This window comes from Argiope bruennichi, chromosome 4 (genome assembly GCF_947563725.1).
Source record: "Argiope bruennichi chromosome 4, qqArgBrue1.1, whole genome shotgun sequence".
NCBI lineage: Eukaryota > Metazoa > Arthropoda > Arachnida > Araneae > Araneidae > Argiope > Argiope bruennichi.
In genome coordinates this window covers 81929099-81949053 of record NC_079154.1, presented here as the reverse complement: position 1 = coordinate 81949053, position 19955 = coordinate 81929099, and the positions used below count along the sequence as shown (strand labels likewise).

The following is a 19955-nucleotide window of genomic DNA, read 5'->3' as shown; positions in this document are numbered from 1 at the left end:
TTTTACATGGTCATACAAAACTCGTACCTTGCTAAGATAAATGCTTCAACAGTGATGACAGTTATGTTGAAAAATAGCCTACGTATTGCTATGCAATGAAAGTGTTTTTTAATTGCCATTTCCTTTTTTTAACCGCTTATCGGAAGTTAATTTCTGGAAACTTCTCGTATTAAAAACAATAACTACAGCATGCACTGAAACGTTGTCACCTGCATTAAACTTTAAATAATCTAATAATCATCTGAAATAAGCTCTAAATAACATGATAACAAATATTGATGTGAAACAATAGTATACACACAAACATTTATTTTACATATGTTATGTATAAATTAAAAAAAAAAAAAAAAGCTCAGAATATTCGGTTGTGTGTCACTTGCTCTCAGTCGCATTTGCGCTCACCCATTAAATGACGTCATTTGCACTCAAACATGAAAATGGCTACCATATTATGAAGTTTATCTTATATATAAGTTTTGGCGGATTGACAACGAACAACACATGATAATAATTCATATTTAAAATCATGTCAACGCAACGGAGAAAAAAAAAAGCACTGAACAACAAAGAAAGAGGTAAAATTTCTAAGATGTTGCTCGCTTCCTCTAAGAAGGGTAATTAGTTTCACTTGGGGAAAGGTTATTATTCCATGAGAAATAACCCTCAACGATCAATTATCTCTTATTAGAACGAGAAATAGGTATTCTCTATAATTCCTCTAAATGCTCGCCAAGTTTTCCCTGCCAAAGGTAATTAAGCTCCAATAAACCTACGAAGAGAGCATAGGTAGCGCTAGTGAATGAGTGAGAGCAAATGCGACTGAGCGCAAGTTCCACTATCCCAAATATTTAAGACAGAAAATATTGGGCATCATATTCCTGTTGCTGTTGCTGCATCATCAAAGCAGTTTCTTCGGCCTCTGCTACGACATCAAAGATCTTCCTCTTCACTTGCAACTGTAACTGTAGGGGCAGCTCTTCCGTTGTATTGTACATACTAGAAAAAAAGTCTAACAGCGCATTTCCAGGAGTTATTGCAGATCTACTAAATTCCTTATCCTCCTTTTGATCGTCAATTGTTTTCCTCTTCTTGTGGAAAGAGGATCCAGAATCATTGGCGTCCTCATCCAAACTTACAGTAAAACTTGGTTTCTTGTCCTCAGTGTTTTGATTCGTGTCACTGCTTTCAGAGAATGAGGTTTTGTCAGCGTCCAAACTTAAATCTTGGTTTTTACTTTGCATGAATGGAATGAGGAATTCCATTTGTTTTTGGTAGCGCCATGTTCTTCCGATGTATTTTGAATCCTTCTGTCTTTTCAGGGCTTCGCGAAAGTTATCCCGCAACTTTTTCCATTGAATTTTGGCCGATTTTGCTGAAAAAAATTAAAAATTGTTATAAATAAAGTATTTAATGTTGTTTATGAGATATAGAAAGATTCCCATTGTAAACGATACACAGGGTGGTCATAAAATGACTTTCGCTGTTTGGCAGCATCTGCAGCCAAAACGAATGAAACCACATTTCATATGACTGTGGAAGGCATGGGAAGATGAATTCCGCAAAAAATTTGCCGATAGGGGAAATATTGGCGCTGCGAGAGTACAATTATGAATGAATTCATGACACTCCCAAAAAATAATCTCTTAGTCATCAATACTAAGGTCCCCTGGATGCCGTGCAACATTTTCAATATTTTGATCTTCCCTGTGTACAAGATATTGCATACGGTATATGACGTTCCCCACTGCTACGTGTAAACTGTCAGTTTCGACGTTCATAAAAGCAGCCACGGCATTACACTGTCTCGTGTAGAATAGTTTTACTAGTAAAACGTGCTGAGGTAAAGTAGGGCCCATATTAAGCACATATCAACACGAAGAATAGTGAAGAACGAACTGCTGACAGGTCGTTTGCTCTTCCCTTTTTACACGGAATGCATGGCTCTGCTATCATGTATGCACTAAGAATTTTACATAATACATCTCAATAAGTAAATTTTTTCGTTAGCACATAACAGCAGTGCCAATATTTCTCCTATCGGCAACTTTTAGAGCTGATTTTTTTTCTGCAGTATTTACCTTCCCATGCCTTTCACAGTTTATATATGAAATGTAGTTTCATTTTGTTCATTTGTTTTAGCTGTAGAAGCTACCAAACAGGGAAAGTTATTTTATGATCACCCTGTATTAACACTAAGTGCCAGTTTTTAAAACAAGGATCTATATATCTAAAGTATTAATCAACAGGACGTCCTATTAAAGGACAGACAAATTTAGAGTGTTGTTAAAAGACACTGAAAACAAATATTACAATGAAGCATGGTATTTCAAACCAAGACGAGAAGGTGAAAATCGCGAAAAACCCATACAGATTTAGACTGAGGTTTTTGCTCTTTTATTTAAACTTTTCTTCTTCAAGCTATTAAAATCTTTTTTTCAGTGTTGAGTAATTATCCATTTTAGAAATTTCTGGAAGATTCTGCATGATTTATGAATTTAAACGAGTTTCCTATCCCTTTAAATAAATTAGGTTATGTTCTTTATCTTTGGAACAATAATACGAGGATCTTACTGTTCATTTTATTTTTCATTTAAAAATCAACTAAATAGTTTTTTAGAATTGATTTTTCTTCGTAAAAAGAGGCATTTTTTTTTTTTTTTTACTAATTTTGAGAATCTGGATTCAAAAATGATAGTAAAATTTGGGCATTGTTTAGATACGGAGGTAAAATATGTGTGAAAAATGTAATATTGGTACATGTTAATTTGTATGGTAAAATTTAAAAAATAGAACAAAAATCTTACATTTTAATCTTCAATTTTTAATTTGATACGAATCCACATTTTAGATTCTGAATCAAATGCCAAATTTTATGCCAAATTGCCAGTATATGCCAAATTTTATCAGTCTAATTCTTTACATTTTTCAGTAATTGTGTGTTCACTTAAACTCGAACAGCTGGATAAATAAACTTCTTCTGAATGGGTTTCTCTCATTTGATAGTAAAGTACAAATTTGGTTAAAAAACCGCATATCAAATTTATTCTGTATAACTCAAAGAGTTTTTGAAGCTATCATGTTCATTATTCATCGGATTCAGGGAGAACTGAAACACAAAGATTCGCCAAAATTTCGAGTTCGAATTTTTATACAATTACAATATTTTCTTCTCGAACCACAACGCAAAGTAAAGAGCAGTTATATTAGATGATATATGAATAATTTATTCCATGTGTTACCACTTTCCTTGCCATTTGTTAAAGAATGACAACTTTCGGGCGCTTGAAAGTATTAAATTATAGCTCAATTTTTGAAAGTCTTCATTATAAATATAATTCTTAAAAAATTGGATAAAAAACAAAAGAAATTATCATCAAATGCTATTGAATTAAACTATTGAGTTTCATTAATTTTTTAAAAAATGCTTAGTTCTTAAAACTTGCAAGGTAATTTAAACAGCAAGCCTAAATATACGTGATAAAAACGGAAGATTTTAAGTTAAGTCATGCTTTTAATAAATGTAATAAATTCTTACAACAAAATCCCGAATATAGAAATTTAACAGCAAAGGAATTAATTTATGTTTGAATTGTCTCAGTTCTTAAAACTGTGCAATGCCTTTCGAAATTAGTTTGTTAATTTTGTTTAAAAAAAAGAAAAAGAAGAAGAAGTCATTATTCACTACTGCACAGACACAGTTGGCGTCAGAAACAACGATATTTGCTACTTTGGAAAAAGAAATTAAAAGAAGAAAGAAGTTATTTCGTTTCTCAGACGATATTACTTAATCTTGCAATGAAATTTATTTATCGAAATAAAAATAAAAATAAAGTACTTCTAACGATTGGTATTGTTTGTTTAGAAAATTCTAGTGGGATGAAGATTCCTTATCATTCACTACTAGATAATAGTTTTCAGCTTGTTCCATTACGAAATATTTAGCCAATTCATTGAGAATTAAGAAACTTAAAACTAATATTTTTGTTTCGAATATAAATGGGAATCTAACTACTATGAATTCTAAAATTTAAAAAACAAAGCATTTGTTTCAAATAAAGATAATTCCAATCAAAAACCAATTCAGTTCTTCCTTAAACACAAAATAACTGAGACGGTAACTTCGTTCCATATAAACATATTTGCCAAAAAATAAGGAATTAGCCGATTCAAATTTTGATAAATGAGCTAAAGTTGACCGCCTGAATAAAGCAGGATTTTTCCGTGAAATTTTAGAAATATATGAATATAAAATCGCACAGTTCGCTTTTAAGAATACTATTTTCAGATACATTTCTTAAAAAAATAGAAAGCGAGTGCCATCGAATGTTTTATGGTTTAATTCAAGCATCAGATTCGTTAGAAGAAAACCAGCAAAAAATTCTGTCAAATTGAACATATAGAAAATGAATCGCATCCTATTACTATTAAAGAAAATCTAAGTGAAATTTTTTTTTTTAGAAATTATCAGAGGAATAATATTGGAAAATTTGTTGCAACTATGTTGTTAAGAGATTTTAGAATAACAGCGGAGAAAAGATCAGAAGAATTATGCAATCGCTTGCTTTTTGATCCCCTTGGCGTATCGGATCTGTTCTTATGAAAGCCAAAACTTTTATGCTAAATTTTTGAGACTTGGTTGGTCAAGAATATATCATTCCAAACTTGTTTGGAATGATATTATTCCTCATTCAATAGCTCAGTCTTGGATTAAATATGCCTGACCGTTGAAGGCTTAAATCTTCAAATTGATAAAATCGTAAATCTAAAAAAATCTTCAAATGGATCGATGCATTTTCATTCCTTGTGTACAACATATTTTTGTGTAAATTTGCAAATGATTCATCCGTTGCATTTGAGCCAGCAGTCTATATCTTATTTTCTGATTATTTTCAAGCAAAATGTAATCTAATTAATAGCAAGTCTCCCCTCTAAAGATAGTTCCGATCCCAAGATTAGAACTTGCAGTTTGCCTCTTATTGTTAAAATTAGTAGTCAAAATAGCGAATGAATTGAAATTAACCATCAGCGACGTCTATCTTTATACAAACTCAAAAACAGCTTTAGCCTAAAATTAAACGCCATCTAAGAAATCGGCAAATCGAAAAATCATTCAAAGGTAAGATCCCTACAACATATAATAGACATAAGATGGTCTGTTATTAAGAAATTGTACGATTAACAATTACTGTGTATGCGTTTGCACAGAAAAACGTAAAATACAAACGAATATTTCACTGAGATGTTATGGAATTCCGAAAACAGCATTTTGCAGAATCAAAATAAATGCATTTAGAGTCATTTATAGTTCTGTATTAATTTAAGTAAGGTTATAAACTTGCATCAATAGTTTTAAATAGTTCAAAGTTGAGAGTTGGAGTCAGTTAAGAGAGAGAGAGAGAGAGAGAGTTTCAGTTAATGTCAAGAGGATTGAAATTGATTGAGAATGAGCTAATTAATGATTCAAAAGATACTCACTGCCAAAACAAAAATCCAATGAAAAAACGTTTTGCCCAGCAAAATAAAAGATGCTTTCAAAATAAGAAAAAGGAAGGTCAGATCTTTCATTGCGAGAAATTTCAAACTCTTGTGACTATAGGAACCATGTTTTTCAATTAAAGGAAATCTTTAACAGCAATTTTCTCGAAATTTCGTTTTTCATAAAAATTCTTCACAATTAATATGATAACTGAAGATTTTATAGAGATAACTGCCTAAATATTACATTATAAGTTTCTAATAATGAAATGGGACGAGTTTTTTTTGCAATTGGTGGAATACTTCATTTATAGGTGCTAATATCAAGATTCAATTATAAATCAACGGAAAAAATGCATATTCATTTCTCTCTAATTAACTTGCATTTAAAAATTTACATACATTACAATTATTACAAAACATTACAATTTGGCGTAGACTGTTAGCCATTTTAAACTAATTTCATTAAAATTTACTAAGAGTTTCCTTGTTTCTAAAAAAATATAAGATTTATATAAACCTTTCCCCTCATTTTCATGTTTATGATTAACAATGCATCTAAAAATAATGAAAAGTTATTAAAAAATCTAATTTTTCAGAAATTTTTATCCTGTAAGAGTTACTCCTAGTTCGATCCTGTATTCTGATTTTCCTATTAAATTAATATCCACATTAAGGTTACCGGAGACTTTCAACCATGATCAGATGCAGGTGGCGAAGATGATATCTGAAAAATCTACAAAATCCCTCGTCAGAATGAGGACTTTTAATGGCGATAGATTTAATTCCTAGACTATTATTTCTATTTTTTTTTTTTTTACTCGTTACCTTTGGCGACCAGCTGGTTCACCAGGAGTGTTAATAATGTTAAGTTTCAATTAAATTTCTCATTCATAGTTTGTGCATGGGTCCTGCTTCAAAATATTTTTAAATAGCAAATTGTGATAGACGTGAAACCGTGCTATTTAAATAACCTTAAATGGTTACATTTATTATATACATGAATCTTTCTAATGAAGACAAGTCTCATGCTATGATAGAAATAGTAAAAGAATAACTGTGCAGGCAACCTATTTTTTGCCTTTGTGTTATTTTTTTTCTCTGGGTTCATAGGGTTGGAATTCACGGTTCAAACAAATTCATGCGAAAAACAAATAAAAATTACGTATACAATATTTAAAAAAAAAAAAAAAACATCACAATTCAGCAAAAAATTGCACGGTAATTACATAAACAATAATTTAAATTTTTAAATTTAGAAGAAAAAAAAACTACTTTTGTGGTGTATTATTTTTAGAAATTATGGTGGAAAAATGGCAAAACATCACTTGATTTTGGATTTTCAAATTTTTGAAAAATCACTCCTATGTGGACATTTCTGCTCACCAAAGTTTATATGTGCCAAATTTAGTAGTTCTGTGCCAAGGAAAGTGGCCTATAGAAAGCCAACAATATTTACATATCCTCCTTTATTATTAGTAAGTATTTATGGTTTCTTTTTTCTTATTCTAATATCTTTTATCCAATCAGATGCTTAGTTTGAAAATAAATTTATTTTGAATTTCTAAATGGTAAAAAGTGTAATTTTTAGTGCTTTTTAAGATATATTGCAGATGCGAAAAGTATATAAAGTTACACTGGTAATGAATATATTTTTCTTAAATGATAGGGCCGATATTCAACGCAAAATGTCGTACGATAATATTTCACAGCATCAGCAAACATAAAGAGTTCAGAACAATGGAAGGACATTCACGATTTTTTATCCACATTAGTTAACTTTCCTGTATTAATTCTTAAGTAATCAAGAAGCAAGGGATTTTACAGCAACGAAATTCAATGAGATTTGAAAAAGGAAACAAAAATATTTTGAAATTCCTGAAGGAACAGCAACGATAATGTATTCACAAATAAAAAAGGAATACGTGTAATATACGATTGGATTTGAAATAAACAAAATTAATACGAAGAACATTTTTAATAACCAACAATAATCGGATGAATCCAGCATAATTGTATAATAATTGTTGTTGCATAATTGTAATATTGTGTCTCTGCACATCTAGTCTGTCTATCAGAATCAATCGAGTCTGATAACTAATACTGAGTGTTAGATACTTTTGGCATCGTTTTTGCGAACTGGATACAAATTATTTGATTAATACAATATCGTCCAATCCTAATCGAGATTCATTGATACGAATGTGATTCTAAATTGCAATTTCGCTTCTTCGGAAGAGACAATGGTGACGATGGCCTTGGTTTTGACAGTGACTGATGGGTGGTTGAGAAGAGAAAAGGAAAGGTTTTGCTGATATAGTTAACACAGAAAAAGGCAGGGATTTTTCATTTGAGTAACCGTTGCATAGGATAAAGGACAATTACGGCTAAAGATGAAATATATATATGTATATATAGTTAAAGAAAGCATCATGCATAGTTAGAACGTTGCCAAGGCAAGGCGACTATATCAATTTAATACTTTTTAACAAACTGATATAATGTCATACCATCAAAAACGATTCAAGTCAGAGATTATCAGTCAAGTCCAAAAACTTATACTGACAATAATACTTTTTGCCTGTATCAGTTTTGTTTACCTTATACTTTTGCATATCTGATTGAAAGTATCATTTAATGTCATTTTGCATAACAATGAAAAGGAATTTTGAGTAAAAATTATATTTCTAAAACAATGCATTGAAACTAACATGTCCATTAGAAGTTATTTGTCAACGTATTTATTTATTATTTTTGGAAGCAACAATTCAACTGACAATAATAACAATGTTTATTAAACTAAAAAAATGCACACGAATAATTTTAAAGAAATAAAATCTGCAAGTTTGTCTTAATTGTTTAATTAATGTTTTTTGTCGTTAAAAATATATTTTAAACAAGCAATAGTTACATTACTAAAAGGAGCGATATTGCACAAAAGAAAAGTGTAAAAAAAAAAAAACCAAGGTCGGCCATCGGGGGGGGGGGTGCAATATGCATCTCTGGCCTTCAAGAATTTACCACTTTTTTATATTTTTGAAAATAAAAAGTTATATAAAATGGGTTTATTTAGAGGGCGAAAGTTTTCTGGTAACCTATAATACAGATTCTTGAAGATAAATGAACATAAAATAATGTTATTGCATAAGGATCCGGCAAAAGCATTATCATACATCACCACTCACATATGATCAGTTTTCATGGTCCTGGTAATTAGTTTCTGTGATAATTGGTAATGCTTTTTTCACACATTTGGGAATGACTATGCTTAATTATTACCACATCGTTGTATTGGGAAATTTTTAATAATGGTATAGTAGAAATAAAATGGAGACATGTTGAAAGATAGATTATCTCCCGCTGAATTCGAGAGCTTTAAAAGTAATAAATTGTTAAATTTTGCTAATTAATTTCTAGTCGCAGGTACTGTAAAAGCGTGCGTCTTGTCATATAAGAGTCATCCAACATGATATAAACAAATTTAAATAAATATGTATTTCATCAGATTTATTTAATGTTTATTTTCATCTCAGAAAAAGTATTTTAGGCTCTCTCAAAGATGTTTTGCACCCAGACCCCTTGGTCTTGGTAAAGGAGACAATATGTAAAACAAGAACAGATAATAAATAAATAAATAAATTTGTCACTTCATTTTTTTTTTTACGTTTCAATATTCAGATTATTTATAGCTTCTAAATAGTATTAATACATATAGAACACAGCTTTTTAAAGCTGCTAATTCCTAAGAAGAACATGCTGATCCCAGGGAAGTTCATGCTATCATGATCATATCTTATCATGATTTCGCAAAATCGAAGCCATATTAAGCGGCTTTAGTCAGATTCTTTAATATAAATAGGCAAATAGATTCAAACTGCTACAATGAAGAGTTCATTTAAATTTTCCTATTAACATTTCGCCATTCTACTTTCACATTTCCCCTTAAATTGTATGCAATAACTTAGACGTAGCAGTAACTGAGAAGTGTTACTCACTCAGTTACTACCACAGCCTTAGTTATTGCTCTCAGTTTAACCTTATACAAACTTGTACCTGGTTGAGCTACTATAGAGTGATTTAAATGAATTATAACATGAATTAAAATTAAATACAACGCACTATCTATTTAATTTTCTAAAAGCCCTTTTTTTCTTCTTCTGGTTATAGCTATGACAACTGTGTTACTTCATCGTTACAGGGAAGTTTTAGACTATTTTCGATATCCTAAGTTTTCCTCAAATTTTGTTAAATTCACCTTTAACTTAACTTTATCATTTTCATTTTATTTTATTTCACCTATCCACCCTTGAACCCTAAGTCATTCTTTAAGACTTTGTTGGTTGGTAAATTGGTTGCGTTTCACTTTAATCAAATCGCACACGCTAAATTTGCGTGTCATGTTTATCCACTTCAAATTGTGACAGTAACTTAACCTTTAGGAACCTTACACGGTACTCAATTATTGCCCCAATCATAGTTATTTAATTTTTAACTTTCTACAGTTTCGCAGGTTGTGATTATACAGAATAATTAAAAATTTACACTATTATCTGCCTTTAGCAACCAACTGGTTCGCAGGAATATTGATTGTGTTTAATTTCAGGTAATTCTTATACTGATTGTGATTTTATAAATAATGTATTTTTAAGCATCTAATTGTACAGACATTAAAGCCGTGCTATCACACAAGGTTATTTTAATAAACTTACAACTCTTTATTGTGCAAATAAACCTTTCTATTTGAATCAAACCCTATAAAAATATACCATTAAAAACATAACTGCCTGTATGCTCTATTTTCTAACTGCATACTGTTTTTCATGATACTACAACTTCACTATCTTATTCCTCATGTAATTCTTCAATTAATAATGTAATAGAATCTTTTCAAGAATAGAAGAGTATTTCACTATTAAATTTTCGATAAAACATTGAAAATGGTTTGAATTTCTTTGCAACAATGAAAGGTATTGAAAATTATGCAAAGAATTATTTGCCAAAAATGATCGAAATTCAGAATTAAATTGCGATATTGCTAAGTTAGTATCATTAAAAAAAACATTTTTTTAAAAACTTTAAAAGGATGTAAAAATTTATTTCTGTACAATAGTATTTCTAAGAATTATCAAGATGAAACGTCAAAATCTCTTTCCATTTTTATTTAAATTCAAAAACACAGCTTCAAAGTGCACATTTTTATCTTCTGAAGTCCATTTGTACGAAATTTACCAACTCCACATCAAACAGACTGGACTGAAAAGCACCAATACACAAATATGCGCCGCACGTATACACACATTTAAAAAAATTAATAGCATAGATTATACAGCTGGATATAAATAACAGTCCACTTCACCTAAAAAGTAGTGAGTATTTAAGAAAAAAATTGCATCTAAATAACGATAAGAAAACAATCTGACTTAAGAATTTTGGTAAAAATTGCAACTTGCAATTAAAAATAAATATACGAACACAAGATTAAGTAATCAACCCACATGGGAATTGTCTGAAACATCTAAGAGTTAAATTACTATCGCAATTTGAATTTCAAAAATATTTTTCTTGGGGAAAGATAAAGAGAAAGACACATGTGGTGAGTTTAATTGAGGTGAAATGGGATCGATATTCCTGACGAAAGACTTGGAGTTCAAGGACAACTAGTTGGAAATAAAATAAAATGATAAACTAAACTCAAAAGTGAAACCAAAGAAGTTCCAAAACAGTTTAAAACTTCCATACTGAGTTAAAACACAGAAGAAGCCACAATTTTAATCATAAAAAAAGAACTTACAGAATATTAAAATGGATTGTGCACTGAGTTTAATATTATCAAAAACACTTCCGCTAACATAATCTTTGCATTCACTTTACGCAAGATTTCTTAATCCTTCAATGTATCATGTAGTTATTTGACTACATGTTTTTATTTCCATTTATAAATTTCACATGGCTGTCCTAAAGGGTAACAATGAATGTTTGGAAATCCTTTTTTAAATACTTTTTGATAAAAAAAAAATTATAGAAAAGACCGATACATTTTAGCGGCTCTAGAATTAGATTTAAACTGGAAACTTAGAAAAATATCAGGACAGCTGTTGTATGAATAGTTCTACCATTAAAAATGCATACAAATACACTTTTTCTTTACTTCGTAAAAATATATTGGTAAAAAGGGACTTTTATTTTTATTGAAGAATTGCTATAATGTGATTTGTGTCACTGGGCTATTGTTTAATTTATAATGTAGCCATTTGGCACATTTTGATTTTTTTTTTTTAAATTTCACACAAAAAAATATTTTAAAATATTTTAAATAATTTTCTCGAATCATATGCAGCTATTCAAAAAAACTATATATATATATATATATATATTTTGTAAAAAAATTAAAAGTCACACATTGTAGGGTTAAATTTTACGAAACTAAAATAATCCGCGATTCCATCTATAAACATGTTAAGGAGCAAGAAAGAAAACATTTTTTTTCAACAGAATTCTCTTTATTATAACGTAATATACCTTTCCTTCTATATATTCATTCCAAACTCTTCATACTAAAAAGAGTAATTTCATACCAGCATGATGTAAATAATAAATATAAGAGAAGTTTAATAAAATATATTAATTTAGAAGATGTTCATAAGATATAAAAAATGTAATTGCCCTTAAAGTTATCTTTTGCCTCTTAATATATTAAATGCTTTGAAACTAATTTCATGAGCCCCAAATTTATGAATGCGAGGATTTCTAAAATTTATATATACGCATGTTGGGAAGACTCGGTATTTTTTGAAGACAATCTTTACAACTCACCGTCAGGGTAATCCGTCGCAGAAGCTATTTTGGCCCAAGCTTTGTCCATCACCTCAAAATCTTTGTAGGCTGGGTGGGACATGTCCCACAGACAAGGATAACTTTTCACTGCTTTAATGAATTTCTCCATTTCAGTCACTAATTTCCTAAACTTGGTAAATAAAGAAATTACAACTAATGCATGATTACTTCGCAGTACCTTACCAGCTTCAAAACGGCTTCAACCCAGCCCGGAATGGCGAGGCTTCGCTTGCCTTCACGCAGCGCCGCCCTGGAGGCAGTTGTAAGAAGCGGAGGGGGGAAAGCAAACTAGTTTTTGTCCCCCTCCCTACGTCTGATCACACAGCCGAGGAGAGCTTAGCGTCGTGGGCGGCGTGTGCTGCGCAGGCCATGTAGATGGACAGCTAGGTGGAGAGGAGCAGGACGACTCAGCTTTCCTGTCCTGGAACATTTTGGCATAATGGTCACTATGGCAACCTGTTCAATGAAATGTATAGAAATCAGACAAACTGAGATTTAGGAACAAAGTTTCTTAAAGTTAGGACATTTTTGTAAAATAAATTAAGTAAAAATAAATAAATAAATAAAAAATTTTAAGGATTTTAAGTTACATTATTCTAAATGAGTATGATTACGTATTTTTCAAAGTTATTTTTGCATACATTTAAAGAAAAGTTTGATTGCCGCTTCTTTAAAGCAGAAAAATCGATGTATTATTTCAAAGGATAATAAGTAAGCGATAGGTATTTTATAAAATTAATTGTTTAATTATTCACATCTTAAATTATTGCACATTTTGGGGATTTTATTTCATTTAGCTCAGAAATAATGATAGGAGTTCATTCCTAAAGAAGTTAATAAATTACGCCATACTTCTTCTTCCCCTTCTCGTTGATAGAGAACCACGATTCTCTGTTCCATTACTATCAATATTGGAATTTTTTAAAACTCTATCTTAAACGAAAAGATTCAAATACTTTTTCAAAGAGCGGATTGTAATTTAAAAGCAATGTAGCCTGAGAAATGGCAAAGGATAATTCAAATGTCATTTCTATATTGCCTGATGTGCGAAGGATTTATTTAAAACATCGAACTTTTTCTTGTGATACTTTGTTTTTAGTCTCTACAAGGTTCGTCAGATTAGCTCAAATGTAACATCGCATAACGTTATTTGAATGTTAAGCTCTCAATAACATTACATTTATTGCTTTTCTATAGTATACATAATAAAACTTGAATTTGCTTGGATTTGTCAATTTACAGAATTACTAATGGCAGCTACTATTCTTTTTTTCTTCTTATTATTATTCTGATTGAATAAAAATTAGCCAATAAATAAATTTTATTGCATTTTATATCTCATTTACAGCAATAATTCTTAAGAATAGAAATTCTTTTTTTGAAAATTATAGAAATCTCTTGTTATTATACAAATAAAAAAAGATAAAAATATTCTTTCCGCCTGTATGGATTTAAATACTTTTCATTCACGATCGTACTACTATTTTTGTGTAATTTTTTAAATATTACTTTACATTTGATGCCAAAAGGAAAAACAAATTGTTGTTTCTTATTTCTTTGTGAAAGAACGGAGGCAGTAATATGTTAAGCAGAACAAGATGGATAAATAAGAAAGATTAAAAAAAATCCTTCAAAATTTAGATTTTACTTAATTATGGAACTAAATTGTTTAGCAAGAATTAAATTAGTAATATGAATATATAATACAGATAAAATTTCTTTAAGGAAATTTCAGCTATATCAGAATTTTTTAGAATTATAAACAATATATTTGGTAATATGCTGTGAAATGTATGCATCTTATTGTAATTAAGTTATAAAAACGCTAAGTATATATATTTATTATTTTTGGAAGAAAAGTCCTAATTTAGTAATAAAAAAATCAAAACCGATTTTTTTAAAATAAAAAGTCAAGCTTTTTTTTATCATTTGATTTTTGGCATTATTACTAATTTAATTTCTACCAAACGATTTTCTTTTTCGCAGAATATTTATTGAAAATAATATGGGTTTAAATTCTTTTTCTCTGTAGCATTAATTGTAAATTTTTTATATTGCTAGGAAAGTACTGTTTACTGAAATTAAATTTGGAACATTCATATACTTTTTATTATTCATTAATTTTTTTGAGATTTTAAGTTTTTCAAGATTTAGAATTAAATGGAACTCTTTGTGAAACTAACAGCTAAATAAGAAGAAAAAGACCTTCAAAAGTAAGGAATGCATTGATTTGATTATATTTATATGTTATATGCTTTTTATCGTTTCATCACTGAATGAAATGTACTTGCTTAAAATCATCTTTTAAATAGAAAGAAGATTTCTCTTTATATCAAACACGTAAAAATGTTTAAAACACCTGGTAATCTATCTAATGGAATTCTGTTTCATTTATGAAATACTCCTTCAGGAAAAAGTTAAAGAACATAAAAGCTTTTATAAAAAATTAAATTTTTCTTAATAATAAAATTTAAGGTATTTATTTTTATTTTTATTGCATTTACTCAAATTATCCTATTTTTTAAAAAAAATAATCAAAATGATTTTTTTATTTGGGCAATAATTTTACTGTAAAAAATTTATGTCAGTATTATTAAAACAGATTACTATTATATTGCTTTTATAGAAAAAAAAAAGGGAAAATCCGAATTTTCATTTTTTTTATAAAGCTTTCCTTTTTCCCTATTTCTTTTAACTGCCTTTTAAAAGTTTTAATACTAAATACCTTTTGATTATTCATTTCTTTTTTCTTGTGACTATATTCTTGCAACGATTTTTTTTTTTGTTATGTAGTATTTACGCTTTTTATTTATTACTCTTTGATGAATATTAGCTATTATGAAAACTGGAAGCATAATTGATCAAATTTATTGAATTGAGTCGATAAAGTTCTTGGGATAAATGTTAATTACGTCACTCAGATTTAATTTCGTCATTCAGATTTAATTCTGGTATTTATTATTCGTATTTAAGAGGGGAAATGTAGTATCCTGCAGTTGAGGATAGATGACAAGTGTATTTATGTTTTCCATGCGATTATGACGCCAAAGGGATTGTCATCCTTATTCAAGTCTATTTCGAGATTAATATGCTAATCTACTATGTTTCTGTATTTATATTTTCATTTTTGTATTTGTCTTGTTCTCTTTTTTGTATCTGTCCTCATTTTTAATAGCCTTATTTTGTTAATATTTATTATAATTTCCTGAACTTTGCTACTACAAATAGACTATATGTGTGTTTATGTAGAATAGCCTAAGTTTTCAGTTTTCCATTGATAGTTTGCTTTCAAAATCCCTCTGATTTGAATTGCAATCAGTCAATCTTTGCTCTCGGTTTTGTTTACCTAATGTTAAAATTTTTTTTTCGGAAAATTTGGGCGATATCACAGGGATATATAGTTCAGGAGTGTCTTCCGATGTATGTCCCACTTTATGCCCATTACACTGTTTAAATAATTAGTAGGTTATATTTGCAGGGGCATGAAGCTATGTTAGGTTACTATGCTAACCATCTACACTTCAGGAAGACCAGAATCGCATGTAGAAATATAATTAGATGAGAATTAGATGTAGAAAATAACTTTTCATTTTTATTACAGTCTCAGTTATTAAATTTGAATTTTAAGTATGCATCTATTGAAGAATTCGATATAAGTAATTACTAATTTAAAGAATTCAAGGAATGTAAAGAATTTTGTAAAGTTGTCAAAATATTTAATAAGTTCTTGAAAAAAATTTTATCAATCGAATTTTTAGAAAAATCTTTTGATCCCAAAACTTCACTTAAATGATAAATAACAATTTGTTCTGCATAGCATTTAAACTATGGGTGTTGAAAGATATATTACTTTCTGTCCTACTGTCATGCGTATAATTGGTTTCTATATGAACGGACAAAGTAAAGTTTCAGTCAAGTAAGTCACTAAAAATATCTAGACATATCTAGATTTAGATAAAACCCAGATACATTCAACTACCAAACTATGACAATGGAAATTCCTGATTATAAATGCAGCAGCTGTTTTATTTATCAAGGCATATGCTTCTGTGTCCATAAAACTTTCAGAAAGCAGATTGACTGCGAACTTTTGTAAAGGATTTTTGTATAAAACAATGAATTATGAAGTATTCTGTTATCATTACATGATATTCAGGATGAATGTCTGAGGTCTTGGAAGAAAGTTACTCAAGGTACATTTCTTCAGTAACAACTATTTCAGCACCAAGTTATTTAATTAAATTTCGCAAACTAGATATAGGTAAAAGCATAACTTTAATATTTGATGTTATTATACAGAATAATAACAATTAAGCAGAAATCATTCATTATTAGTGTTTATGGTGTTTGATAAATCTGCCCTTCCAAAAGACATAGAATCAGGATCGATCGAATGCGTTGATTCATATTTCTGTTGATTGGTTTACTATTATTTTAGAAGGAAGGTGAAAAAAAGAAGATTCGCTTTGTTCAAAATAAGAACTTCAAATCTGTTGATAATTTGTAATACTTCATCATACAAAACAAGAAAAACGAGAACGACAGTTCAATTAAATGATTCAAAATACAATGGATTAGGATTTTGAAAATTCGTTTTTATAACTTTCTTCATGAAGAAACTTTGATGATTACATGCATTTTTTTTGTTATTAATCTACGACCAGCAAGAGCTGGTAGATCATTGGCTCAAAACAATATTCATCAAGATGTGCTGTATCGATGAAGAACTGATTACAGAAACGAATACAGGCATGGTAGACCTAATGGAGCATATATCTCTAAAATAAATGTGTGTGCATGTGTTTCATTTCTTTTTGAAAAATTCTTATCTTGAAATTGATGAGCCAGCATTTGACAACCTTGATCCATTGGAAATTATACATTCAGAGAACAAAACATAATAAATGATTATTTATTCATTAGGTCTTTAATTTTTATCTATCCATATTAACAATTAATAATTTCTGATCTTTATATTCGCTTTTTGGGAAAATACACTTTTGTATTTGTCATAAACAGTAATGAAAGCCTTTGAATTTATCAATATTCAGTACTGTAATTCATTTTCATTAGTAGTAAAACTGCCGTCACTGTAGAAATTCAATGCAGTTCTAAGCCTCAATGTAAAATATGACTTAGTCTCTCTAAACTAATAAAATTATTATATTTTTGTTCTTGAATTTTGTGCAATATTTTTAATATTATGATAATTTCTGGTAAAAGAAGAAAATGTGACATTGCCACGATAATTTTAACCCTCCCAGATATTTAGTCAATAACAAAATTTTTAAAAAAATCATTAGTCTACATTTTATAAACCAAAAAATTATAAATCGAAAAAGTAAAAAAAAGTAAATAAAAAAAAATCCGAATTTCGAAATTACAATTCCAAATCTATCCAGACTTCAAGCACTTCTACTTCATTTTAAGGTAACCTAATGGTAGATTTCGGTTTTCAAGTTCAAAATTCGATTCTATTAAAATACATTATGAGTGAGTACGTCGGGAGTCGAATTTTCTTTCTTTGCTATAGCAAGATGTTTGGAAATGAAAGCGTCCGCTCATCCGTCATCCTCGCCGTCTGATCATAGTTCAAAATCACGAGATCCATACCATAATAGTTTACAAGTTGCTTCAAAGTGGGATGCTAATTGAACTAAGCTATTCAAAGGATTTTATTTTGAAGATATAAATGGGTTTACTAAAAAACATTATTTCAATTCAATTTTATAAAACAGTTTTACAATACTTTATTTTAAATATATATCTCTTTTGCTCGTACAATACAACTAAAGTCTCTCTTATACTAAGAACTCGCCTATTTACACAGATTTAAAATTATTTAGGTTTTACATTTACAAAGATATAGATTACGAAGAAAATTTTTTTAAAGCAAGATATTCTTATCTCTTTAAATAACTTTTGTGGCTTAGTCATTTCTTATCAGTCGAAATTCATTCTTTGGTAGCACGTGTTTTTTATCTATATTCTTTGGTAACAGTAGTTGAGAAACCATAAACTTTAAATCGTTCTGGGCATGAAGCAAGTTGATGTGTAGTGAAACTATCTGAATTACGTAGGTGAGGCTAAAGCTTACAAGATTATGATGCTACCATTTTGAAACGCAATTTACTCGCAGAAAAATGGGTTTAATGCGATAGATTTTTTTTTCCTACGTAGAAAAAATAACTTGTTTCGAGAAGAAATGTTGTATGCTATTTTATTTCTTCACAATATAATAATTATGAATAAAAATGAATAAAATATACATAAAAAATTTAAATACTCAGAGGAAAGAAAAAAAATTAAAAAAGCAAGAAAGAAAGAATAAGAAGGGTAATATAAGGGTAAAAGTAAGTTGTATTCTAACCCTTAAATGTATAAAATGAAGATTTCCCTTAATTTCAATAAATTTTCGATTTTTTTTTTCTTTTTAGATCATTTAAATTTCCATTTAGCATTTTATTAAATTAGGGAGAGAATATTAGAATTTCCAGATTTTCCTTGTATCTTGTCACATGAAATCATCATCATGAAATGAATTATTTATTGAATTAAAAAAATATTCTCGGATCAGAGTACCCTCTTAGTAAAATAAGCACAAGAACAGCTAAAATCTTATATTTTTGGATAAACGATAGGTTAAATTTTGGAGATTTTACAGGTGTTATTAATTAAATATAGTAATTAATAATTATTTATTGTATACATAATTAATAAATGTATATTAAGGCAAGTTTTCATTTACATCCAAATTAGGTTCACATCCAGGAATATTAACTGCAGTATGAACGAAAATGACGACATCATTATTAAAAGCAGATTATTCCAGTGATATCAAGGATCCTATGTGACCTAGTAAGGATTCGACTGTGGGACAAAAGGATTCTAGCCTCGCGACCGGATTCTACTGAAGAACCATCATGTAAGTGGAGCGCCTAGTAATCCGTCGGGATCGCATGTCCTCCCACTGGTGTGGTGCGAAAGCTTAGAAAGCATGAGTGCTAGCTCAAGTGTCGTTCTCATATCTGACCGTAGTTCAGAATTATGAAGTCCATTTTAAAAAGGTCCTCAGGTTACTTGAAAAAAGAACCTTAATATAACTAAATTAAACTAACTAATCAATAATACCTAAAAGTTTTATTGGAACATAAAGGGTTGGAAAAAAAAACACTGATAGATTTTATTTTACACTTAACTAGTTATGCGAGTTTACCATGTATGCACGTCAATCTAAATGTTCCTTTTAGCACGGTTAATGAGCAATTTTTATGTAATAATAATAAAATCTTATTCGTTTTATGATTTTGTTTTTGTTTTTAACCATGTGTATTGCGTTTGATATGTATATGCATTATCGCTTGATTTTAAAAAGTTGAACTTGAGGGACTTTAAAAGAAATAAATTCCTCAAGGTATTGGTTAATTTAAAATCGTATTGTAGTGGAATGAAGATCAATATGATCCGTGCAATGGAAGCAAGAGGACGTATGTTTTCCGGAACATTTCTTTAATGATCACATTTCACGCAAAACAAACACGAAAGACAAGATAAAATATTAACGCGCGTACCATATCAGAACAGCATCTCATCTCATTATAATTACAATCGCATTGCATTATGGGATGCGTACCTAATCATCTATT

At 29.3% G+C, this 19955-nt stretch overlaps 1 protein-coding gene across 1 annotated transcript; it reads right to left on the bottom strand.

Annotated features, from left to right (window-relative positions):
• Positions 1-331: 331 nt before the first annotated feature.
• Positions 332-12568, bottom strand: LOC129966138 (uncharacterized). Its single transcript, XM_056080525.1, has 2 exons — positions 12289-12568; positions 332-1372 (listed from the first exon to the last, which is right to left on the bottom strand). Exons 1-2 carry the CDS (start codon positions 12416-12418, stop codon positions 849-851), a joined length of 654 nt encoding a protein of 217 aa, XP_055936500.1. The 5' UTR covers positions 12419-12568; the 3' UTR covers positions 332-848.
• Between the last annotated feature and the right edge of the window lie 7387 nt (positions 12569-19955).